General features: G+C 41.4%; 1 protein-coding gene across 1 annotated transcript in view; it reads left to right on the plus strand.

Annotated features, from left to right (window-relative positions):
• arhgap10 (Rho GTPase activating protein 10) overlaps positions 1-27,247 on the plus strand; it is a 192,534-nt gene that overhangs the window by 139,981 nt on the left and 25,306 nt on the right. Inside the window, exons 18-19 of the mRNA XM_060832969.1 lie at positions 2,619-2,778; positions 19,299-19,446. Of these exons, the coding sequence (XP_060688952.1) occupies positions 2,619-2,778; positions 19,299-19,446 (308 nt within the window). The remainder of the gene's footprint in view (positions 1-2,618; positions 2,779-19,298; positions 19,447-27,247) is intronic.

The raw sequence follows: 27,247 nt of genomic DNA on the forward strand, positions 1-27,247 counted from the left end.
TAGGGCTGGAGTGGCAAGTGAATAGAGTATCAGCAGTGCAAGGTAAGGGATGCAGAGTTAGGATGGGTCATGAGGGTGGGAAAAGTTGGCTTGGCAGGGGTGGGGAGGTCAGGTCAGTCTCTGGGGGAGGTGTGGTTAAGGGTATGTGAGATAAATATGGGGTCAGTTGAATAGTTGCACAGGTATTCAATGGTCTAACGTTTGCTGGGTGAGTACTTGCTTTACTTTCATTGGTGCTCTTCAATGCCTCTGAATTAAACGGAAACTTTCGGAAAGTTGCCCCGTGGGAAATCTCGTTTCCCAGGCAAGTCCTTTGGAGTATGTCACACTGGGGATTGGGTGGGATCCCCATGTGCAACTCCCATCTACACTGGGCAGAATGACTGTCGGGCCATTGGAAAATCAGTCTTATTCCTCAAATATATTGCTTTTATTGTGTCATCTTCCTATGATATATGAGCAACTCCTTATTTGCCCATGTTAACGAGAAACATAATCTTTGATACTGACATAGCTACTTGGCTGAATACACTGATATTGCATTCATAATTATGCCTTAATCTTTAAATTCTGAGCCCATTTGGAGTGTTGGCACTCGATAAATATTGGGCAACACAAGTGCTTGTTTTAGACTCACATGCTGACCACGTAACAATTAGTGTGCAACAGAATTTCAAGCATTTGCTGATGTTTGCTTGTGTCAATGCCCATGAAGTGAAGTTGAAATTTTTTTTCCTAAAAATGAATGCTAATTGAGGTTGTAATGAGCATGTATTCACTAATCTGGGGATTTAGTTATTAACCTCTTATCAGAGGTTGAACCTGGTCTAGCTGAGCTGGTGGAGTACGGAGAGGGAATTACTTTTGAGGTTTAGTTAGCTTGACAAGAAGGAGGGCTGTACTGGGAAACCCTGGCAAACACAGTTTTAATTCCAAGTCAGAAAGTGCACAGACTTTGCAAGTGGGCAGCAAATGGGGTCTAGGAACAAATTAGAGATTGTCTTCCAAAACTACATTGACCAATCTTTCTCATCCCGTAACCTTCCACTTTCCTTCGGTTAACAAGTGACCTTCGGCTTTGGGCTCTATGTTGTTATTTGTAGAGACTGTAATTTTTAGATATTCCACAGAGATCCATAATTTTAAGAAGGAGATTTGAACGTTAAGCTGCTTGTTGAAAGAATGACCCAGCAAAATCTCACATTGTAAAACGTATCTGCATCTAATAGCGATGAAGGTGCTTATGATTAAATGCGGTTTTCTTTTCATAGGTGACAAAACAAAATGATGTATTCCATTTATTTTTGCTCTCCATAGAATTAGAGTCATAGAGATGTACAGCATGGAAACAAATCCTTCTGTCCCACTCGTCCATGCCGACCAGATATCCTAAATTAATCCAGTCCCATTTGCCAGCACTTGGCTCATAACCCTCCAAACCCTTCCTATTCATATACCCATCCAAATGCCTTTTAAATGTTGCAATTGTACCAGCCTCCACCACTTCCTCTGGCAGCTCATTCCATACACGTACCACCCTCTGTGTGAAAAGGTTGCCCCCTTGGGTCCCTTTTAAATCTTGCCCCTCTCACCCTAAACCTATGCCCTCTAGTTCTGGACTCCCCCATCTCAGGGAAAAGACTTTGTCTATTTATCCTATCCATGCCCCTCATGATTTTATAAACCTCTATAAGCTCACTCCTCAGCCTCCGACACTCCAGGGAAAACAGCCCCAGCCTGTTCAGTCTCTCTCTATAGCTCTGGGACTTTGGGAGACTCAAGTCCAAATATTTCTTGTTGATGAAGATGCACAGGAGGAGAAAAACAGCCCAGAGTGTCACAGTCTTCTCTCGCAAGGGCTGGGTGATTGGAGGGCCTGCCCTGATTTTCTGGGACTTCAACTTAATCGTGTGATAAGACTTTAGGCCCTCTAACACCCTCTGTGGCCCTTTTACCTTCCATGTTAAATCATGAATACCATGACCACTTATAACATGCCAATACATGTCTCTTTTACCTACCCCAATGGCTGATTATACCTCCCTGGCTAACTCAGCAAGTATCCACCATGGGTTAACCTGAGCACTCATGGAGACAAGCAAATACTGCTACAACCTACAACACAGCCTTGAGTAAAAACATAGCTCCCATTTATGAATTCTAAGCCACTACCTGGTAAATCAAAAAATAGTTTACCACCTTCTGTGCAACTAATGATTGAGAAAGATTGGTATTTAATTGTTTGTCCTGCCATCTCCTTTTTATGAACTTAATCTCCAAAACATGGCTGTAATTAGAATGAAGAAACAGGTGGACCTCAATCATTGAATGTATGCATGTATTCATCACTTGATGTTTTACAGTTATGGCAGTCAAAATAGATTTCTGTTTAGTTGTCAGGAGTGAATCCATGCGGTGAACCCATTGATGAGGTAACATGACTTGAGTTTTGTCTTGCAATAGTCATTTCAGTCAGTGCTATCAGTTTATTAGCATTCGCAATCATAATGGTACCACCACATACAGGAAAATGTTCCCACGTCATTCGTGTAGATAATGCAAAGTTTGTTACATAAATTCCACAATCAGTTTTAGTGATTTTTCCGACTTCTCTCCAGCGTATCTAATAATTCAAAACAGAACTTGATGACCATTGCAAATCTTGGTGTCGTGTTTGGGCCTACACTAATGAGAGCACGGGAGGAAACGGTTGCTGCCATCATGGACCTGAAGTTTCAGAACATCGTGGTGGAAATTCTGATCGAAAATTATGAAAAGGTGAGTCCTCCATTTTGTTTCTATCGTTGAAATCATCAGAAGCAGTGAGGTATAGTTTGTTCTTATTTATTCAGATTTCCCATAGAAATAACATATTGGCATTGGCTTAGGAAATTAATGCCATAGAGCTATCCACACTCTACCAACTCTGATTGAATTCAACCTCCTAAATTCATGAATGAATGCTCGTCCCTGCCCACTATTTAATTTTTGTGTGATACTCCTTTTTTTTTAAGAAAAAGTATTTCACAAGATGTGATTGAATCCTTGATTTCTTTTTGTTTGACTTGGTGGAGAAACAGATGCCTGAGCATTAATTCTTCATTCTCATTTTAGACCAAGGATTTGGTCGAATATTATAGTCCTGCAATTGAACATTGGCCTCAAACTCAATGTGTCCACTCCCAGGTGCAACCCAATATTTTTCAGGAAGTTGATTTAAATACACCAGAGAGAATAGTGGCAATTATAAAGTGGTGTGGCCAACAACTATGGACTAAGATTTACTGTCAGATATTGGTGGGAAATTCACTTCAAGGAAGTGAAACAGTTTCCATATATTAACATTTTAAATCATTCTTTGTAACAATTAGTTATTTCAGAATCGATTTCTCAAATATCCCTACCTCAGAGCAGCTGCAACTACGTGCTCTTTGATAGTCATTCTAACTCTTTACTTCGATCAATTTTATGTTTATTCCTTAATAGATTTCCGACTAATAACCTGTCCTATTGTTGAGCAATGAGTGTATTTATTTATATAAAACCTGAAAGAATCAACAATTCGGATCAATGCAGTATGTTAAGAATGGTGTCTGTCATCATTAGCAGCTGAGAGGTCAGTTAATCAGTACAAACGTTAGACAGGTTTAAAAGTGCAACTGCATGCAACAGGAAACTTTCTGGGCAGCTAGAATGTTGAAACAGAATTATTTCTGCATTGGGGAAGTGTGTTATAAAGGCGCTATATAAAGACTTCCTGTTTAATGGACATTGATCATAACTGGGCTAAGTTGTGCTGTTGGCAGATCATCAGTGTCTTTCTGGTGTGAACTCAGTGGGAGAGCAGAGTCGTGTTAATTAGACGTTGACATTGAACTTATGGGTGAAGAGGAGTTATGATAATGGAGTTGTCCCTGTTACAGAAGCTTGTAACGGAACAGTGCAGAGGATGCCAGGAAATTTTGAAGTGGTGTGTGTTGATTGAAACAGACTCTGCTGCTAGACCTCACAGAATCTGAGTTCCCTGAATGGGGTTGCTAATCTGATCCAATTAGCAACCCCTGGCTGACAGATTCAAAAAAAAGGAGCATCAGAGATTCTGGACTCTGGATGTTGACGCTGAGGCTGTGCCAGAGTCAGGGATTTACCACGTGTCAATAAAGGACGACTTGATGATGGGATACTGGCCTCTGTGGAGTTATTTCATGGTGTAATGATCAGAGTCACCTCACCTTAATTTCCTACGAATGGTAATGAAGTACAGTACACTGGAAATGGGCTACCACTGCTGTGTGGAGACAGATCTGACATTCTCAGAAGGAGATTGACTATGGCTCGAGTCAAGAGTGTGGTGCTGGGAAAGCACAGCAGGTCAGGCAGCATCCGAGAAGCAGGCGAATTGACGTTTCGGGCATAAGCCTTTCATCGGATGCTGCCTGACCGGCTGCGCTTTTCCAGCGCAACACTTTCAGCTCTGATCTCCAGTAGCTGCAGTCCTCACTTTCTCCTGATTGACTAGTGTTTTTGATTAGATTACTTACAGTGTGGAAACAGGCCCTTCGGCCCAACAAGTCCACACCGACCCGCCAAAGCGCAACCCACCCATTCCTCTACATTTACCCCTTTACCTAACACTAGGGGCAATTTAGCATGGCCAATTCACCTGACCCGCACATCTTTGGACTGTGGGAGGAAACCAGAGCACCCGGAGGAAACCCACGCAGACACGGGGAGAATGTGCAAACTCCACACAGACAGTCGCCTGAGGCGGGAATTGAACCTGGGTCTCTGGCGCTGTGAGGCAGCAGTGCTAACCACTGTGCCACCGTGTTGTTTGGGAGTATTTAAACTAGATTGAAAGCAGATGGCAACCTGACAGAGAACTCAGCTTCAAGGGAAATAGAAGAGGTAAAAGAAAGTAGAATGCAAAAATAGTGACATATAAAGCAACAGCAAATATCAAATCGGATCAGATTAGAGAATAGTGTTTAAAACAAACAGAATTTAAGGCATTCTGTCTGAATGCATGTAGAATTTGCAAAAGGATTGACAGTTTGAATGCACAAATTGAGCTAAATGGGAATGATTTAATTGACATTATAAACATGTGGCCACAGGGTGACCAATATTGGGAATTGACTATTCAAGGATAATCAGCATTTCAGGAGGGATAGGCAACGAGGGAAGGGAGGGGATAGCACTCTTTGGGACACAGGATCAGAACATTAACAAGAGAAAGTATTATTTGGATAAATCAGTTGTGGTGGAGCCAAGAAGCAACAAGGGGCATTAAATATTGGGGTTTGTTTCCACCAAACTGTAGCCATCATGTTACGAATGATGGTATGAATCAGGAAGTTAGAGATCCGTGTAACATGGGTGATGTGGTAGCCATTTAGGTTTGAGAGGTGAAAAGGCAACTTTTTGTCTAAATGGAGAGAAACTTCAAAATGCTTTGGAGGAGAGGTAGCTGGATGTCCTTTTCTGTGAATCACAGGGAGCGAGCATGCAGATACAGAAGGTAATGAGGGCAAATGGAATTTTGGCATTTATTGTTAAAGAAATGGAGTATGCAAGTGCGGAGATGTTGTTTCAACTGTACAAGACATTGGTGACACAGCATCTGGGATACTTCGTACAGATTTGGACCTCTTACTCAGGGATGGATATAACCCCATTCGAGGCTGTTCATAAAATATTGACAAAATTAGTTCTAGGGATGACAGGGCTTGTCTTATGAGGAGAGATTGTACTGTTTAGGCAGATACTCGCAAGGGATTAGAGGGATGAGGGACAATGTAATTGAGGTGTGTAAGATGCTCAAAGAGGATTGAAAAAGTTTTGTTTTACTGCCTAAGATTGTTATGTTTGTGTGTAAGGTTTGTATGTTTTCATACCCTCAGAGTGATTCTCCAATGAAATAATCCCAATAATCTTAACAATAAGAAATATTATCTATTAACACCATTATCCTAATATTTAACTATCTCACTCACTCATTACACACACTCAATTATATACACAAATATTAGATGCAGATGAATCTAAACAATGCAATTATGATTTAAGATTATCTCAGTCTCTTACGACTGGGCTAATGCTTTCGTAGATGGGCTAATGCCCCCATTGAAGTGAAGTTCTTCAAAAGGAAAGATTTCTATTACAAGGCTACTTACAGTCAAATATCCAGCTGGTTGGTTCTCAGATGAAGTTAAAAGTTGGAACTAATTAGTGGGCATCTTTCTCCCACACTCAAGGTGTTGCTGTTTATCACCTTCACTACGCAGAGCCTTGCTGCTTATTTGAAGACTTTTTGTTGGAGCTGTACCTATAGAACAATCTCTTGTTTCAAAAGCGGGCAGAAAATAATGGTGTCACTCCATGTGATATGTTGCATAACAAGACCTGTTACGTGTCCTTTTTCAAAATAAAATGGGTGATTATATAAATCGCGTTCTGGATTTTGCATCTTCAGGATTTCAGGTGGCTAGTGTCTTTGTATTTGAAAGATCCCTTCGATTGATAATTGCCATTTGAATTAGAACATAGAACATAGAAAGACACAGCGCAGTACAGGCCCTTCGGCCCTCGATGTTGCGCCGACCGAATCCTACCTAACCTACACTAGCCCAATAACTTCCAAATGCCTATCCAATGCCCGCTTAAATGACCATAAAGAGGGAGAGTTCACCACTGCTACTGGCAGGGCATTCCATGAACTCACAACCCGCTGAGTAAAGAATCTACCCCTAACATCTGTCCTATACCTACCACCCCTTAATTTAAAGCTGTGTCCCTTAGTAACACCTGACTCCATTAGCGGTAAAAGGTTCTCAGTGTCGACCCTATCTAAACCCCTAATCATCTTATACACCTCTATCAAATCTCCCCTAAACCTTCTCTTCTCCAATGAGAACAGCCCCAAGTGCCTCAGCCTTTCCTCATAAGATTTTCCTACCATTCCAGGCAACATCCTGGTAAACCTCCTCTGCACTCGTTCCAATGCCTCCACATCCTTCCTATAGTATGGCGACCAAAACTGCACACAATACTCCAGATGAGGCCGCACCAGAGTCTTATACAACTGCAACATGACCTCAGGACTCCGGAACTCAATTCCTCTACCAATATAGCCCAGTACACCATAATTAGTTCCAAGAAAATACATTAAGCCAACATCTTGAAAGTTGGTTTTGTTTCCTCTTGAGACAGGAGAGTGTATCTATCCTTAAAATTACTCTCCTATTTGCAGTCTTTTGTGGACAGTTTTAAAGTTTTTTTAAAAAAGTGTGTTTGAAGTTCCCTACGTACTGGGCAGTGAGAAGGACAAATCCACCCGGACCCATAACAGTTCATTAAAGGGAAACAGTGCTGGAGAAAGTCGGCAACATCTATGGAGAGAGAGAAACGTTTTGAGCCTGATATGACTCTTTTTCTGAACCTTGAGGAATCATTAGGCTCGAAGTGTCTCTCTCCACAGATGCTGCCAGATCTGCTGTGTTTCTTTAGCACTTTGTATTTCATTTCTCTAGCATCTTCAGTACTTTAATGACAATGCATTAATGCTGTAGAATGAACATAACAGATTCTTTATCATGTTTTAAAAGTTGAACCTTTCGATCACCAAGTATAACTATCCCTCATTAAAGTAATTCTTCCTGGTGTTTCTTTTGTTTTTAAACTGACATGATAAAAGACACATCATTTGATCTGTTTTGTACAATTCCTTTCTTTGAACTATATCTAGTATTTGCCCTCTGAGACCTGCTGACAGCCACATCAGTATTGTTTATACATACTTTATTGTCATTTACCACTTCTATTCTCAATGGAAATTACTGTCGTTAAGTAATAACTGTTCAAATAATTGACTGCACCCAACCATTCTGCAATTGTTTACAATTTTTGGAAATCTTCACAAAGTAAATGTGCTTGGTGTAAATATTATTTATGTATTACATGTTACAGTCAAAGTGATTTATGGCTTTTCCAGAATTATGGAATCTCACCAATATCATAGTTTTAAATAAAAGTCCCAGAGGACTCTGTAAATTGATGTAGATTTCACCCCCCTCCCCTAGAAACGTACCCATCGTCTGTTTGTGCTGTGTGTTAAGTGACATGCCATCACAGTCTTGTGAAAACTGGCTAATTTCACAGATGACCTCAGACTTGAACCTAGGAAATAATGTGGCTTCCGAAGTGTTAGTCAATAAAGAATGGTTTCATTTCGCCTGCTCAATGCCAAAGGAAGTACAACATGGATAACTATAAAATGCTGTGTATATTTGAAGTAAAGATACAAGATACATCTTCCTTGTGTGACAGTGTGTGCCTTTAAGAAGGATTTGTCCTGCTACTCTTGAAGGGAGGGGTTGTAAACGTGGTGCTGAGGGATCTTCTCTGTGGAAAGCAGAGTACATAACTTTGGGTTTTTAAAAATTAGACATGAGTTAGTTGAGTCAGGCACACACAGACCCAGGGTTTTAGTTTTGCTTTCAGTTGTTGCAGCTAGGGTTTTTGGATTTGAAGCTTCTAGATAGATCTTTCTCTCTCTCTGCAGCTGGATTTATTCTGTTGGTGTTCTTTCTCCTGGACTGGAGGTGATAGCGAGTGAGAGAAATCTGTTTTGCTGAATTTACCTTTGCCAAGGGTGTGTTTATGGGATGCTGCTATATTGGAATAGTTGATGAATAGTACTTAGTAACATATTATTTTGTTAAGTATTCCACTGAGTTTAAAGTAATGTTTGTATTTTAACTGTGGTGTAAGAATAAAGTATTTTGCATAAAGCCTAGCAGTTGACCAATTGAATCATGTTAAGAAGGCTGCACCTTACACTTGCCTTAAGTAAGATATCAGGTACGATCGAGGCTATCTCCTTGATATGTTCTGAGGGGATTTGGTCTGGCCCATGACGTTTAGATTAGGGAAAAAAGAACTATGGGAGGGGACGGAATTGAAACAAAAGTTTTGATTTTGGACTGATTTGTCACTATGTCTAATCACTGTCAGGCAGCAATAATGTAAGTATTCCATGGACGTAAGTGTCCAGGCATTGCTATTCACAAGAGAGTTCTAGGATTTTGACCAGCATCAGTGGAGGTATAAGGATATAATTCCAAATCTGGATGGGTGTATGCATCAGAGAAGAACTTACAGCTGGTGCTCATGTTCCCATTAATCTACTGCCCTTGACTTTCTAGATGGTTGAGATTGCATTTTTCAAAGGCACTGTCCAAGGCCCCTTGGTGAAACAATGTATCTTGGAAAGGATGCACACTGCACATTGGTAGACAGAATGAACCTTAAAGATAATGGATGAAGTACTAGTCAAATGGGTAGCTTTGTCCTGACTGGTGTCAGAACTTGTGTGTTGGAGCTGCATCCAGGCTGTTGGGGAGTATTCTATCACTGTCCTACCTTATAGATAGTGGACTAGCTTTGGGTAACAGAGATACGTTACACACCATACAATTACCAATCTCTGACCTGCTAATGCATCATCATTATGTGAGTGGTTTGGCCAATACAATTTCTATTTTTGGTTGTAGGGGAATTCAGTTCTGGTAATGTTACTTGATGTCAGCTGGAGGTAGTTGGATGTACTTTTGATGTAGATGGTCATTGCCTACCACTCGTGTGGTATGAATGGTACTTGCCACTTATCCGTCCAAGTCTGCAATTTGTCCAAATCTTGCTGCATTTGGGCCTGGATTGCTTCATTATTTGAGGAGTCATAAATGACACAGAAAATCAATGAATACACCACCCCCCCTCCCAATGTCTTTTCTTAACCCCCTTGCATTTCCACCTATCTTTGTGTCATCAACAAATTTAACAGCCAAATCTTCCTTCCCTTCATCTAAGTCATTTGCTGACAGCTGAGGTGCAGCACCAATCCCATTAAATTCCCAACCTATAAAAGTCCCAATTATTCCAACCCTATGCTTTCTGTTAGTTAGCCAATCTTCTATTCACATGAACATGCTACCCCCAGCACCATGAGTTTTTACTCTCTGTTATAGCCTTTGATGTAGCATCTTATCAAATACCTTCTGCAAATTCGAGTAAAGCACATGTACTAGTTTTCCTTTAGCCACAACAGATGTTACTTCCTCTAAGAACTCCAAAGATCAGTTAAATTTGATTTTCCTTTCCTAAAACCATGTTCACTCTGCCCTGATTACCTTCAATTTGCCCGAGTGCCTTGGTATAGCTGCTTTAGTCATAAATTCTAACATTTCCCTTGTGGCAGATGGTAATCTAACAGGCTTGTACTTTTCTGCTTCTCGTCTTCCTTTCCTGATGTTTAAATTAACGACATTGATTATTGTTTGATCTCATGGGCTGTCCGTGGATCAAGGGAGTTTTGGAAAACTAAAGTATCAACCATCTCACTCAGCTCTTTGAAGACCCTGGGATGAAGACGATCGTGCCTTATGTTCCTCTCAGTCTGCAGCTCCAACACTGAGCTCAGTGTCACTTCTCTGGTGATTTTCCTGAATTCTGCCCTCCTTTCCATTTCCTTATTTATTGCTGCTTCTGGGATGGTATTTGTGTGTTCAATAGGGGAAGATTGCTACAAAATGCCTGTTTGATTAATCTGTCATTTCTTTATTTCCCATTATTAATTATAGAGTCATAGAGATGTACAGCACGGAAACAGACCCTTCGGTCCAACCTGTCCATGCCGACCAGATATCCCAACCCAATCTAGTCCCACCTGCCAGCACCCGGCCCATATCCCTCCAAACCCTTCCTATTCATATATCCATCCAAGTGCCTCTCAACTCTATCTATAGTATACCTGTTCTGATTGAAATATTTAAAGTATATCTGTTATCTCTGACTATCTATTTTCATATTTCTGGCTAGCATTCTATTATATTCTTAACTTTTCCCTCTCAATTAACCATTTGCTTTTTTTTTCAATCTTCCATGCAGTGTTCTGACCTGCCACTCAACTTTACACAATAATATTCTTTTTTTTAGTTTGATTCCATAGTTAGTATTTCTAGTTAACCATGGTGCAAGTTCTGTCCTGAAAGTTTTATTTCTACTAGTTGGAAAGTATCTGTGCAGTTTCTTCTGAAAGATCCCCTTAACTGTCTGAAATTGCACTCTGTTGATGTATCCTTGAACCACAATATGGGGACATTTACATGAAGTTTGAGGGAGAGAGAAGTGGACCTCAGTGTATCAACTAACAATTTGCCCAACACTGCTTTCCTGGCCTCATTTAATAATCACCCTAACTTAATTTTTTAAAAAATACGTTCAGGTCTACTTCTCTCTCCTCCAAACTTCATGTAAATTTCAATGTAAATTTGCTATCAAGGGGTGCCTCCACTCTGAGGTCATTAATTAATTGTGTCTCAGACTCTCGTTATTTTCCTCCTTCATGCTCCACCCTGCCATCTGGTTACTGTTAGGATTCCATACACCACTTCCACAAGTGACTCTTATCGTTGCCATTTCTCATTCCCACCCAAACTCTTTCTACAGCTTGGTTTCCTAAACTTACGTTATCCCTCTCCGTTCAGTTACCTCAGCTTTGTAAGACTGACTAGCCTCCACCTCCTGTCCTCTGAAATGGTCATTCTTTCTCCACAAATCTTACTGAGTAGTATGTCTTGATCTTTCAGCCAACTCTCCTCCCACCAATTTCCTCGTCTGACTCCGTTTGCAGCCACTATGAGGACGACAAGATCACTGTTTAAAGTTGAAGTGGCCTCACATTTGCTGACAGCATTGACTTCTGTTTTTGTCCACTATGGTCAGCTCCTCCCGCAGGCCTGCCTTAGCTGTGCTGCATGATGTGACTAGGTGATGTGCTTTCCAGAGACAAGGGCCTCAATGGTCGCCTTTTGAACTGCAAGCATCCTATGATTGTGCTTTTACAAGTCCTGCATCCGCACCCGTGAGTGCATAACCTCAACGTGACCTCAGCATTGCGCTCTGGAAGCAGTCAGCAAAAAAAAATCTCTTCCCTTGATCACCTTAGTTGTAGGCCATTCAACCCATTGAGTCTGGTCTGTCATTCAGTCAGATAATGGCCTTTCCGATAACACCACTCTCCTATCTTTTCCCTGTAACTCTTGATTACATCTTACAGAGATAGTTTCTTGGTTAGCAATTTTAGGTTAATTCAGATTTAGATTAATTATATAAATAAAACAGACTTGCAATGATATCACAGATTCCTTAGTGACATTCAAGACCAGATTCTGTCCACTTAAACTGTTATATCTGCAACTTCTGCAGTTACTCTCTGATGTATCCTTCTTTACAGTCTGTTTTAGAAATGGCTGCAGTAATGACTGTGACAATAAAAGCTGACCCTCAATGACTAAACAGCAAATTTGATCCCTTACAGAAGAATGACCAGAAACTATATTTTTTGTATAAAACAGTTGCCAACAGTTTGATGCATTTTCACTATTTCACCTGCAGGTATCTCCCTCAAGCTAATTTTAAAAGTTGAGATATGACTTGACTTCAACCTTAATGTCACAGCCTTGAGCATTACTGGTTACAGCTAATCTTTTACTTCCACTTCACTCTGTCCCACGACTCCCTGAGAGACCCAGAATTTATTTCAGTCTCTAATATTCTCTGAGGTGGCACACCCACATCTTGCTGTCTCAAGAATTTTGGGAAATGTCTTTCCTTGTTTCACTTCATAATGACCAACCTTTTACCTGCAGAGTGTGCCCCCATTCCAGGTTATTCTCTAATCACCTTGTTAAGCCCCTTCAGAATCTGAAACAGACAAAAGCAGAAATTGCTGGAGAAACTCAGGTATGGCAGCGTTTGTGGAGAGAAAGCGGAGTTAACGTTCCGGGTCCGGTGACTCTGCTTCAGAATGGCTCTCAGTTCTGAAGAAGGGTTACTGGACTTGAAACATTAACTCTGCGTTCTCTCCATACACGCTGCCAGACCTGCGGAGTTCCTCTAGCAATTTCTGTTTTTGCTTCAGATTTCTGGCATCACACAGTTCTTTTTTTTCAACATATTTAGCGCTAACTTGCACTCTCCCTTGTAAAAGTGCACCCAGGCCTGTCTGAACTTCAATCTCTCAAAGTTTTGTACCTATTTAAAAATAATGTTGTACTTTTCTATTACTGCTACATCAGTGTACAGAAGACTTGACCACATACACTCCATGTTCCACCTTGTTATCCTCTAACTTAACCTGTCTATATTACTTTGCAGCCTCATTGTAATTCTCCATAGTTTACCTTCCACTCAGCTAGGTATCATCACTAAACTTTAACTGAGCCATCAATATGATTGATTTGGAGATGCCGGTGTTGAACTGGGGTGTACAAAGTTAAAAATCACACAACACCAGGTTATAGTCCAACAGGTTTAATTGGAAGCACACTAGCTTTCGGAGCGACTGTTAGTAATAAAGATCCGAAACTGATCCTTTTGGAATTCTAGGCTGACTATCCATACTGTCACTCCCCTGGCCATATAACGGGTGCTGATTCTGGGTGGGTGGTCTCTGATCAGAGTTATCTAATATGGGTAGTTGATGACTTGAAGCAATAGATTATTGAGTTTGTTAAGAAACAGCGGTTCAGACATGATACATTAGTTAATTAGACAAAGAAAGAAATTAGAGCACCCCTGACAATGGGGGATGGTTCATTGAGTGGGAGACCAGGCTGTTGACATGGAAATCGTTGGTCGCATTAAAGTTGTAAAGGCAGTATCCTGCTGTCCAGCGAAGGTGTTCGGGGACTCTTCCCTTGTTGGACTCTTACAACCGGAGCATGCAGCTCTCCTGAGGACTGCTTGATGATGACTGTTGTGTGAAAGGCAGTGTCAGAACCATCTAAATAGAGACACTGTCGCCTAATTCTGCCACCCCACCCCGGGTAGGCAGATCTGTAGTCAGGTGGCTCGACAGGCAATGTGAGTCCCATGGTGCTGACCATTACAGCTGAATTTCCAATAGCTACTTGTGCGGTGTCTGCCAGTCAACGACATACAAATACATCAGAGTTTACCGCATTCCTTTGTTCACCGTGGCAGAGGTCAGGTTATGACAGTGACAGGGTGTCTGCCTGTCACTTCCCGGCAGTGGGAAGGGTCACAGCCTTTGGAGGAAGGCTAAAGTCCCTCAAGTCTCCTTTACTGAATCTCTGAATGGAGGGCTGAGTGGACATCTGACCACAGTTGCTTGCAGGACTGGACATGACTCTCCACGGCAGCCGATCTACAAAGCTGCCGTGCACTCAATGGCAATAACACAACATTAAATAAAAACTTGCTCGGCCCCTCTGCCCTACAATCCAGTCTGTGTGAGGTCTCTATCTGAAGTTGCCCTGCTTGCCTCTGCATCTCCATCAGCTCATTAATGGCTGAGTCCAAAGACACATCATCAGTCCTGGACTCAGAAGGGACCTGTTCTCCAGCAGTCCTCAGAGTGTCAGTGACCTCAGGTGTTCCTTGTACCTCCAACTGTACTGACCGGAATGTGATCCTGAGACTATTCGAGATAGATTACCCACTGAGATGAATGTCTCTCTACTGATGGCGGTGAAAGGTGATGGATGCTTGATGGCGTTTCCTCTAAGGCTCATAATTATTTCTCTTCCGAGGTTTACCTCAGAAGGCTGGCAGAGGTAGGCCGTGCAGCTGAGACTCTTTCATTATGTCCTGGCTTGGGAGTGTAATCTAGAGGCTGCACAAAAACATAAAGCTTTCTCAGTGTCGTGAGCTGCCATCCTTACACAAGGTTTTGTTGGTGCTAAGTGTTTTGTGAGACAGCAGAGTGGAGGCTTTTTCATCGGGTAGCTTTAGATATCCAGTTTTCCCCTTCAGCAGACAGATTTTACCCTTGCTATCCTGCCAGCTCTGTGACTTGTTCCTCAACTCAACTGTCTTCACCCAATCACACCACCACTGCCTGTATTTATGTGCTTACCATGTTCTTCTGCTGTGGAAAGAGACAACCATTAACAGATGTCAGCATGGGTAAATGAGCATGATCCTCCTTTAGGGCGGCATGGTGGCTCAGTGGTTAGCACTACTGCCTCACAGTGCTAGGGATCCAGGTTCAATTCCCGCCTCAGGCGACTCTCTGTGTGGAGTTTGTACATTCTCCCCGTGTCTGCGTGGGTTTCCTCCAGATGCTCCGGTTTCCTCCCACAATCCAAAAAAAAATGTGCAGGTCAGGTGAATTGGCCATGCTCAGGGATGTGTAGGTTAGGTGCATTAGTCAGGGGTAAATATAGAGTAATGGGCCTGGGTGGGTTACTCTTCGGAGGGTCGGTGTGGACTTGTTGGGCTGAAGGGCCTGTTTCCACACTGTAGGGATTCTAATTTTAATATCTGTGTTATTGATGGATACAGATAGACACATCATTCCACGGGGCTGTGATGTCCATTAATTGTTAGATGAATGTGGTGGAGGATATGTTAGCTATTAACAGATTCTGAATGCAGATGGGAGTGGACAGGCCAGATGTGGGAAGAATGTTCCCAATGTTGGGGGGAGGGGAACAGAACTAAGGGTCACAGTCTCAGAATAAAGGGTACCTGTGAACCTGTGGAATTCTCTACCAGAGGAAGGTTTTGAGGCCAGTTCATTAGATATTTTCAGGAGACAGCTGGACATGGCCCTTGTAGCTAAAGGGATCAAGGGGGGGTGGAGAGAGAGCAGGAGAGGGATCCTGAGATTGCATGATCAGCCATGAATGATGGCGCAGGTTTGAAGGGCTGCATGGCCTCCTCCTGCCCCTATTTTCTCTGTTTCTGTGAAAAGTGGCTCACTACCATCAAAGAGCTACAGTGGGTGTAAATCAATAAAGCATTATGTGATGGGCATGCCTGAGATATCTCTGAAGAATTCAGCCTGGAGTATCATTTGTGTCTGTGACCTTCTGGTGAAAAGCTTTCAGATTGGTGCATTAAAGTCACATTATCTGCTGAGTCTTGTAGCTCCTTTACGTTTTAAATGTGAACCGAGACAGACTTAACGAGAGGCAGCACCACGCTATTGACAATAGTGTTATAATGGTCACTGCAGTGAATTGATAGACATTGATTGCTTATGAGGGGATTGATGGAGATGTCAGGTGTTCGATCTTGTGTGTGACAACCTTACAATGACAACTCTCACTCAATGACATGGAGTATTGAACAGGGTGTCCGCAGTAGATCACACAGTGCCGTTTGTGGCCCTGGAGTCAGGTTCTTCAGTACTACCCAACAAGTGCTGACCCTCTGCAGCTTACTCCTGTTGTCATCCCTGGAGGAACGAGCTTACCTTCTCTCCTGGGCAAACTTCTGGGGAATTTCTTAGGAGGTATCGCTGAAATATGATGCTACTTTTGCCTCCTCTCTAACACCTCCAGTTGGGGCGATGAACAGGACGAAAGTGAGGACTGCAGATGCTGGAGATTAGAGTCAAGATCAGAGCGGTGCTGGAAAGACATGTCAGGTCAGGCAGCATCCGAGGAGCAGGAGAATCGACGTTTCGGGCAGAAGGCGTTAACAGGAGTTGAGTGCTGGTCATGGTTGCTGAGTGAGATGTTGGCTGGGTGCCTTTGAAGTGTGGTGGAAGATTTCGAACAAGGAGATGCTGGTGGGGCGCAGAATCTCCTGCCCACTTACCCATTAAAAGGGGGCCATCTGCTCTGCGTGCATACGTAACACGCTGAGAAAGATATAATTGCATATCTGCCCCCCATCTGCTTTTACATTCACTGCCACACGTCATCTCAGGCAATGCAATTCTGTTTCTCTCTCTGTCCCTAAGGAAGCACCACTTACTTTAGCTGCTCTTTTTGTTTTTATAGATGTGTAAAAGTCTCTCGCGATCTGCTTTTGCACCCCTGGACTGTTTACTCTTCCATTCTTGGCTTTCCCCATTTTTATCAGCTTTGCTGTTGACCTTTATCGAGTTCCAAGTCTTTCTAAATCCTGAAGTCTGCTACGACCCTTCACAATGTTCCAAGCCTTTTCATTTAATAAAGTGCTAAGTTTAATTTCACCAATTAGGTGGATCTCTTTCACTGACTTTTGGAATTTTAATGGAGTATATTTTTGGTGAGCATTTTAAGCTGTTTCTTTAAGTGCTTCCTGCTGTATATCTAACATTAAGCTGAGTAGTTAAATTCCCCAGCCCTGGAAAAGCACAGTCATTCAGGCAGCATCCAAAGAGCAGGAGAGTTGATGTTTCGAGTATAAGCTCTTCATTCGGAATGTCAGGGGTGGCAAGGGGGCTGAGAGATAAATGGGAAGGGATGCGGACCTATCAGCATCCCACCCCCACCTACGTCTATCTATCGCATTCCCAGCTACCTTTCCCCCCAGCTGCACTCCCCCTCCCATTTATCTCTCCACCCTCTTGCCCCCCCCCCTCCACATTCCTGATGCTCAAAATGCCGACTCTCCTGCTCCTTGGATGCTGCCTGACCTGCTGTGCTTTTCCAGCAGCACAGTTTTTGACTCTGATCTCCAGCATCTGCAGACCTCACTTTCTCCTCGACAAATTCCCCAGTCAACATTAGCCAACTCTACCCTCATATCTATGTAAGTAGCTTTATATAAACCTAGGTGGTTGTTTTGGATCAGAGTATATCACAATTCAGTTGTATTATGATCACTTCTTCCTCAACAGATTCTTTATGATGATGTAACTAACCGATGTTGCCTTATTAGAAGCTATTAAATCTAAAATAACTTCATTCGTAGCTGGTTTCACCATGTATGGTTCCAGGCAATACTCATATTTTTATCAACATAAGAATGGACTTGTTGTTTGATAACGTAATGATGGTTTTCCTGTATATCCCTGTTAAACATTTTACTAAAAGCTATTACAATTAAGCATCCTTTAAGCTGCTTTAGGTGTAAGCTGGTTTAAGCATTTTCAATAGAGCTATCTCCAAGGTAATTGATGTGCGTAACATATGCGATTAAATGATATCTTCACGGGATATAAAGACAATTTATATTGAATTGTCTTTGTGTTTATATGGTGTCTTTGAACGTTAAAAGCCTCTTGTCAGTTGTGTGCAGTAAGTGACATTAATTCCCCTTCATTATCCACTCCAGCTCTTCAGGGAGATATATTAAGAAGGATCTCAGAAACTCAAACCTGTACACTGAGTTCTTCTAGTTAGTGGAAGGTGTATATAATCAGCTCAGCAGCACTGTGATTGTCAGTCTCCCATAAGACTTGTTTTGTCTGCAGATTTATGTGACTTTGTTTTGAACAGAAAATTGAGACTACAAGAATTCAGACCAATTGATTATAAAATCGTTGTATCTTTATTACTTTCTTGGCAGTCTTTTCAATTATCATGAAGTAAATTTATTGAGTCATCCTGGTATTTCAGTCAATTCATTGCGTTAATCTTTATTCATCTGATGCTCTTAATAACACTCTGAGTAACAGAGTTGACTGGGTGTAGCAATGTAATTGCAAAGTTCTAAAATGCATGATAAAATATTATTCAAATACACAATGACTCTTAAAAAGTAATATCCTGCAGTTTATCTTTTGAAATTAAGCAACAACATCTGTGTTTGGCCAATGTCTGTCCGCATGGTGATCAGTTTAGCTGTTTACAAAGTATACCGTTCAGTTCCACGATAGTCTTGCCAATTAAGATAATCTTCCCATTAAGGCTGACATCTTGTTGCTGCGTGGGGAGACTACCTGGTGAATCCAGGGCAGGTTTGACAGGAGAAAGTCCTGACTGAGAACTCTTATGACCCACAGAAGAGCTAGCAGCAATATTGATCACTCACGTAGCAACACCCTCTGCAGCTTCACCAATGTCACCCATGTCACCAATGTCCCTGTGTGAACGTTGCCCTAGTCACCCATGATTCCATGTCTGTCCACTGAGTCACCTGGCGATGTGTACTTCCAGCAGTGGCAACTTCAATGATAATTCATTGACTACAATACAGGCTTGAAAGCCAGCTGTGGCTTTCCAGAAAGCTGCTACAGGTTTTCCCTGGCTTTCCGGATCACCACTGGGGCCATTGTGACAAAGTTTAACCCAGTAAGTATGGAAACTGATATGTTTTGAGTTAAGGTAATGCACAGAGTAATTACCATAATATTACATAATATGACGTGTAATCTATTTTTAGGAGCTTTGTAACATCTTTACACTACATTGAAATTTGATGCATTAGAAAATGTGAAGCAAGTTATTTTTGGCTTAACTGTACTTTAACATCCAGGACAAGGGTCGATATAAATGGATTGATGCTAATTTTGTCGTCGGCTTTGAGCCAAATCTACGCTTTGTTCATTCCAGATATTCCGGACTGTTCCAGATTCAAGTGCAAGTCAGGCAGACACCTCTTCAACACAATCCTCCAGCATACTGACCAGACGGACTTCACACGGACCACGTCATTCCAGGCCCATAGCTGTTTACAATTTTTCTGTGGATCTAAGTAAAGGTAATAAAAAGGAAATCATTTTCTGTGCGTAGAAACACGGCTGTAATAGTTTACCACTTCAATCCGTTGCCATTGCGCTGATCTGTTATCACCTTTCTTGTTTGTTTGGGACAGAGTTACCAACTCAACCAGGCTACCCCGCTCAGTGCGGAACTACCAAGTCTAAAATAATTTCCCATTTTGCTGCTGAGTTGGGTTAAATTGTGTCAGTGAGTTGTAAAAAAAAACACTTTCTTTTGCATTTTTGATTGCGGGCTGAAATGAGAAAATAACTTTTAAAAAGAGTTTTGCGAGGCATTTCAACCTTTCTAAAAAGCATATTATCTGATACTCATAGTAAGTGCTGTTTGTATTGCTGTTGGTTCAAGCAGAGAGAGGAGTTACTACAGATAAGCTGAAGCCAAGGGAAATTCAATCAGAAATGAGTAGCTGATTGGTCTGGTAAGTGGTGACCTATTACCAATGTAAAAGCTCTCTGCCTTCCAGCAGTTAAGTGATTGGCTGCCTGATAGCATGACAGGTTGTAGGTGTGAATATTTCAGCAGAAACTTTGGGTGTGTGGAAAGGAAGGAGCTGCCCTTTACCCTGCAGTAAAACAATTCAAGGCTGAAAAAGCCACTTTATTTCACTCATCAATAGCTGGAAACTGTGGCTCTTAATTAGTAAGTCAGAGACATCATAAATGTGAAACCATCACTCAGTGCTTTCTGCAGCAAGTGTAGGTACACGGAGAAGGAAGAGCAAGAAGCAGGCAATCCTGACAAGTCAAAAGGATCATCTCAGCAAATTCTGTCGATTAGGAAGCTTTGCCTATTTTCCCAGTCTTTCCCTCCACCCGTGACACCCGTGCATTTTTTGTTTTCAGAGTGTGTGTGTGTGTGTGTGTGGAGGGGGAGTTTTACAATGGGATTGGTTAGTGCTTTAATTAGTAGAGTCATTGTCAATGGTTCATAATTATTTATCTGTAGCTAGAACAGATTTATTTGTGTTAAATAGTGATCATTGTTAAGTACAGAAAACATGGACAAAAAACAAGTGGGTAAATTGATGGATTTTGCAACCTTTCACTTCTGTAACAACTTTGGAAATAGCAGAACTTGATTTTCAACATTTGGTTTTTAGTCCAAGGAGGCGTGACATGGGAAATGAATTAAAACTGTCTCAACTCATTAGAGTCAATCTCTCCAGCATGTGAAAAGAAAACCATTTCATCACACCGTTCTGGATTGGGATCAGGTTAAATGGATCATGTGCCAACCCACTGATCCTTATTATCCCTCACTCATGTGCACTGTTCCCTTTTTTAAAAAAAAATCCTCAAATGGATTTGCAACAGAAGTTTTTGATGCAGATGCCCAGTTGCAATCTGGTTGGTTGCTTTGAGTTTGTGATTTGAAAGGATTCTATAGATTTTCACACGTCTAACTACACTTAATAAAACCTGTCATCATCTGCGCTTTGAGATTGAAATTTGGCAGTGATTCATTCACAACTTATGGACTTGAGTGGTTAGAACAGATGTCTTGGGGAATAAAAAATAAACCTAACCATATCCCTGATCGTTGATCATTTTGACTCTGTTGACTTTATTTATTTGAGCATTAAAAAGGGCCAAAGCCTTGTCAGTGGACAGGGTAACAAATTGTAAACGTTAATTGGACAGTGCATCCTGATGGCAGATGCAAACTCATCATTCTATAGTCTACTTTAACAGTTTTATTTTGATGCTCTTATAGAATTTTCCCACGAGGAATTGGGTGAGCTGAGTGGATTTTTTATGGTGAATTGCTGAAAGGAATGCTGCCTCCAGCCTCAGACTAAATTTCTTCCCTGTTTTTTGCAGCATCCATCTGGCCTTTCCGGCCTGAATAAGATCACTAATTTGTAATCAGCCCTTTAGCATACAGCCTTAACTTCCAGCAACTCAATTGATTTTGCCCAGACCTGATTTTCAATAGGACCTTTGTAAATGACAGAGAGAAATCTTTAGATTCATCAGTTTGGGTTGCCTTCGAATCCAAACTCCAGTAGTGACAGACAGAGCTTTTGTCTGACACAGGATTGGAGGATCTGTAGGCAGCAACACTCTGCCCCTGGCCCACAATCTCTTTTACTTCAGCCCAGGTCATGTCCTTCTACTCAAGTTCCTCCTTTAAATGTAACTCACCAGGTCTCCTTTGACTGGCCTCATCGTCTTTTTCCATCTATTAGTGATTACTGTCATTCTGGTGAAGCTGATGCCCAGGAGGTGATATCTGTATTCTGCCAGTAACTGTCTGCATGGTAGCCTGTGTAACATCACTTTGTTTGCAAAACGTACCACTCAGTTCCACTGCAGTCTGTATCTGATCAGCTTTCGGTTATCAGCTTTTTAATATTTTAAGAACAGTAACTGTAAAATGTAAGCCAAGACAGCAAATGACCATTGAGCTATCTACCTTTCCTTTGCAGTTTACCTTTTACCATTTCCTTCAAACCTTAACAACGAACATCTCAACTTTCAATTAAACAAGCAATGTCTCCATCTGTTGAATGTTTCAGAGTCAGCATATAGTATTGCACAGCAACGTAAATTGTCTTCTGTGTATGAAATTGAAAATTTATAAAGCACCTTCCAATGTATACAGGATGTTCAAAAATGTTTCATAGCTAGTTGAATATTTTTGAATTATAATCACCTCGTTATGCAAAAAAATGTTGCATCCAAGTAAAATCCCACAGTCAACAATGAGGTGAATGATCAATTAACCTTTTCTTCGTGGATTCGGTTTGGCGAGGGAAATTACCAGACACTGCAGAATGGCCACACACTTTTTTGTTCATCTGAACAGGTAGATGGCCTTTCAGTCGGCCATCTCTTCAGGCGTTCAGCACCTTGAGATAGTGCAGCTGTCCCTCAGGACTGAGCTGAACTGTCAGTGTAAGTTATGTGTTGAAATTCCAGCCATCTAACTGAATTGAAAGAGTGCTATCACTGAGCTAAGACTGAAACTAAGTGATGACTCAGATTCACTTAAATTTCTATTGTGGCACTTGCTTTCCTTGTAATGGGAAATTCCCTGTTCCTTTTCCCTCTGCAAATGAGATCAATTCTATTGCATTTGAGGTAGCAATGCTGTACTGACATTTATTTTACAAAAGATAAATTACTTTAATTATAGTTCTTACCTTGGTTATCATTTCTGCAGTTCCTTTTGCCTTAAGCATCCCCAATGAAAATTATTTCTTGCAAGGGTCTCCTGCTTCAGTAAGCCTCATGTGATTAAATAGTGTTTCGTATCAATAATCATTCTTATGATTGATGAACAGAATGTGGAAAAAGTCTTATTGTTTGGCATTCTGTTTGTTAATTGCAAATCAGAATGGATGATTGGCAGCACCGTTAGCCATGATTCAGATGGTACAAACTCCATTTCAGAATGTGAGCATGTAATCTCGATTAACACATCATTATAGCACTGGGAGAATACTGATTTGTTATCAGTGCTATTTTCAGATGACATCATGGACAGTGATGTTGACTATTTGTTCAGATAGATGTAAAAATTTCATCATAATCCTCCTTGGTATTAATATTTATCTCTCGAGTAGCATTATCAAAATAAGTTAGACAGTGGTAAGTTATCTCATTGCTGTCTGAGAGACCATGCTTTACACAAACTGTCTGCAAAATTTGCCTACATTCCACTAGTCCTAAAGTACTGTCACATAATTAATTATCTTTGAGACATCCTAAGATCATACACAATGCAACACAAATATGAATTCTTTTCTTTGTATATAAGCTTGTTTCTCAGTAATGGAATCAATGCAGAGAAAATTTCTGAAACATTTCTTATTTGATTCAAAGTTATTGTGACTAAGATTTGGGTGGCAAACTCTAATAATGAAGTTGTGAAAATTGAAGCAAGTGATGGATTTTTTATTAGCTCAGTCAGCCATTGATGTTGCTACAAGGATAGATTATGTAAGAGATAGAAAATCCCAGAATAACACAGGTGCGTGTTATTGGCTTTGCTATTGGTTGTAAATATGGTGCAAACATAAAAAAGGCAACAAAGGAATAATACAATAGGGGAGAAGTGACATTGAATTTATGTAGCATTTTGCATGACCAACTCATACCTTAAAAGTGCTGTGCAATCACTGAGGTATTCGTGTCACATAGTCACAATGGCAAGAAAAGTAACAGATTAATCACGGGAATATAGGCCATATTAATATGCATGAGATTGATTGTGTCAAATTCAGAATGAGAAGTACTTGATACTGTAAATGTCTGGCATTCTGGTATCCAAGGTGATGGTTCAAAAATAACTGCAATGGTCGCTACTTTGCAGTTGTTTTCCACAGCTCAAGAAATAACCTGTTTGGCAAGACCTTACACTTACCAAACAGTGACTGACTACTTATGAAATATTTTTAAGAAACTGAGTTGAAGGTTGTTGACTGACTGCCTTCTTTCACTCAGCTCGATGAGACAGAGATGGTATCAAAGGTGCTGTCATTAGGGCAGTGTATTACGGTCTTTGAACCATCAAGCAAGATTGAAGGTGGATGCTTTTTAACTTTAATTTGGAGTTATCACTTTTGATATTAATTTCGAAGAATGAAGTTGGTTCATTTTACATCCTCAGGAAGTCTTAAATAGCTTTACAGCACTGAATTACTTTTGAATTATAGTTACTTTTATTAGGATATGAAAATTACTAACAAGGTCAAACCTGCAGCCTGTGAAGGGGGTGTGGTGGGTAGGTCTCTCTGTAGTGTGATCGGTCAATAAGTACTCACAATCAGCCTGGTTCTTCAACACCCCATTCTTTATTTCTTCATACAGCCGGGTTCACAGCGTCCGGGAACACAGAGGTTATACACTTCCGTCTTCCTCAGTGGGGCTGCGCACATGGCTTAAAACAAAAACGTTTTTATACTTTTCTTAAAGAAGGGCACAGGCCATGATCGCACGGTACATTCAGACAATTACCAATCAATACACAATACTGCTTTCTTTGACGGTTACTTGGTCCAATGATATTTCCTGGGAACCAACTTTGTTTTCAAACACTCAGGCCATCCTTATCTCACTAACCGAGCCATTGCACCTGCATCTGAAGGTCAGTTGGGATGGCCAGTAATGTCTTATCTAGTCTAGTTATTTCCAAGCTATAAAGGGAGCGTTGTCTGCTAATCCCTACTGAAGCAGACTGTGATTAGTCAATTATGCAACTGTAGCAGAATTAGCAGTTAGTAACTTAAAAGCTATTTTCTGCAGCTTTAGCAGAATTGTCAGTTTGCAGCCTTGAAGCCATTTTGTCATGTTATTTGTATCGAGAAGCCATTTTATTGTGATCTAAGTTATTAGGAACATCTGTTAAATGGTTGTTCCTGACAACAACCAGTTACCTCAGCCTGTATCCAGGTTTCAGACCCTCACCTATTCCTAGTTGGTGCTGGCTCCCACTTCAGTCCTGTGAATTTTCTTATAGTTAGGTGCAACAAAATCGCTTGTTAAGCAGTTTCAAAAGATTGTTAAAAAGTCAATCCCATCGATGTGGGACTGGATTTGCATGTCCCAATAAAAATAGCAGGTTTCCTTCCTTACAGGGCATAAATTAGATTACTTACAGTGTGGAAACAGGCCCTTCGGCCCAACAAGTCCACACCGACCCGCTGAAGCGTAACCCACCCAGATCCATTCCCCTACAGTTAACAATACGGGCAATTTAGCATAGCACTTCACCTAACCCGCACATCTTTGGACTGTGGGAGGAAACCGGAGCACCCGGAGGAAACCCACACAGACACGGGGAGAACGTGCACACTCCACACAGTCAGTCGCCTGAGGTGGGAGTTGAACCCGGGTCTCTGTCGCTGTGAGGCAGCAGTGCTAACCACTGTGCCACTGTGCCACCCACAAATGAATTAGTTGTGTTTTTAGAAGAGCTTCAGGATCACCTTTTAGAGAGCTTGCAATTATTTAATTGGCACGGTGAGAGTTAATTTTGATTCTGTGGAATAATAGCCCAGACCTATGGCTATCCATTGAGTAACATAACCACAGAACATTGGAGCCTGTTGACCTACAATGAGGCCTGGGTAACTAACTGACCCCATGATTTGGCCTTTTGTCACAGGCCCGGCCTTCCCAGGACATGTTTTGCCCTGGTTTTGCCTGTCTCTTCAGGCCTTATTGGATGTGAGAGATCGGTGATTTCTGTTCAGGACTCTGCAGTGGTGTGTCTGAGGAGTGGGGTCCCAGCAGCCACATCACAATTGTGGGGAACAGCATTGACACTGGGTGTTCACTCAGACATGGGAATCCTTTATGTGTTGATGGGAAGGATCATGGAACCTCGGTATATCATTTTAAGCTAAGATACCAGTTAAAGCAAGGCACCAATCCCTCCATATCGTCTGAGTCACTAGATTTGGAAGCAGAAGACTGATCGACATTGGGCTGTTTTATGAGCAAGTTAAAATATTCTGGATTAATTTGAGATTGTTGAGTAAATTGAATTCTTAAAATTTGAAAATCCAGTAGTAGTATAAAACAGCCATCAACTAGGGGTGATTCATGAAATCCACAAAAGCTACCTTTTCTTAATTTTACTTATTTGTGTTGCACATCCTGTAGTGTTAACCCAGCCAATTAAAAATATTATGCATAGAGGTTATCAGCGCACTGTCCCAGCTCTTTCACAATTGGACTTTTATTATGAACAAAGCTAAAATCGAATGTTTTTGAAAAAGCTTTCAAAATACAATACAAATCTCTTCCTGGGAACAGCCTAGTCGTGAACAAAGTGTTCCTTTTCAAATCTCATTTCTATTCAATAAATGTTCTCCAGGAAATGAATGGTGGAGTAATTGTTCTCTCTGAATTAATTAGCATGGACCCATTAATTGATCATCTGTCGATTATCCCCGTGAACAGAATAAATCATGTGGCTCCACTGGGAGATAGCTCAGATAGTTAAAGCAGTTAGTAGCCAGTTTGTCCAGGTTACAGAATCCCAGGCAGCCTCCTGTACTGCTGCAGGAGAACGTGCTCTGGGTTGACGTTCTCCCTCCCACCGAGCTGTGTCATGACATGTTGAACAGATTGAATGGTAGAGCCCTTCCGGAACAGAAAAAGGCCCTTTGGCCCATCATGGTGTGCCAGTCAAAAGCAACAACCTACCTATTCTAATCCCATTTGCCAGAACTGGACCCAATGCCCTGTATGCCCTGGCATCGTAAGTGCACACCTAAATACTAATTAAATGTTAGGATGGTTTCTGTCTCTACCAACCTGAGAAATGGTGAGTTGCAGATTCTAACCACCCTCTGGGTGAAGGTGATTTTCCTCCCATTTCCTCTAAACCTTTTGCCCCTTACCTTAAATCTGAGCTCGTAGACATCATGGGTGAAAGTTTCTTCCTGTCTAACCCTCCCAATGCCATTCATTTTATACATCTTAACATGTCTCCTCTCAAACTCTTCTGCACTAAGGGGAATAACCCTGGTGTATCCAATCTCTCTTTAACCCAAGCAGCATCCTGGTAGATCTCCTCTGCACCCTCTCCAGTGCTATTGCATCTCTCCTACAGTGTGGATTCCCAAACTGCACACTCTTCTCTAGCTGTGGCCTAACTAATGCTTTGTGCAGTTCCAGCACAACCTCCCTATTCTACAATAACTACAAAATCCCAGGTTTATCACTTAGTCTCTGTTTATAACCAGAGTAGCTGAAGAAGTAAAATGTGAAATATTGTAAATGGTGGAAATCTGAAACAAAACTAAACAGAAAATGCTGGAAGTG

The sequence above is a fragment of the Hemiscyllium ocellatum genome, chromosome 1 (genome assembly GCF_020745735.1).
Source record: "Hemiscyllium ocellatum isolate sHemOce1 chromosome 1, sHemOce1.pat.X.cur, whole genome shotgun sequence".
NCBI classification, from domain to species: Eukaryota; Metazoa; Chordata; class Chondrichthyes; order Orectolobiformes; family Hemiscylliidae; genus Hemiscyllium; species Hemiscyllium ocellatum.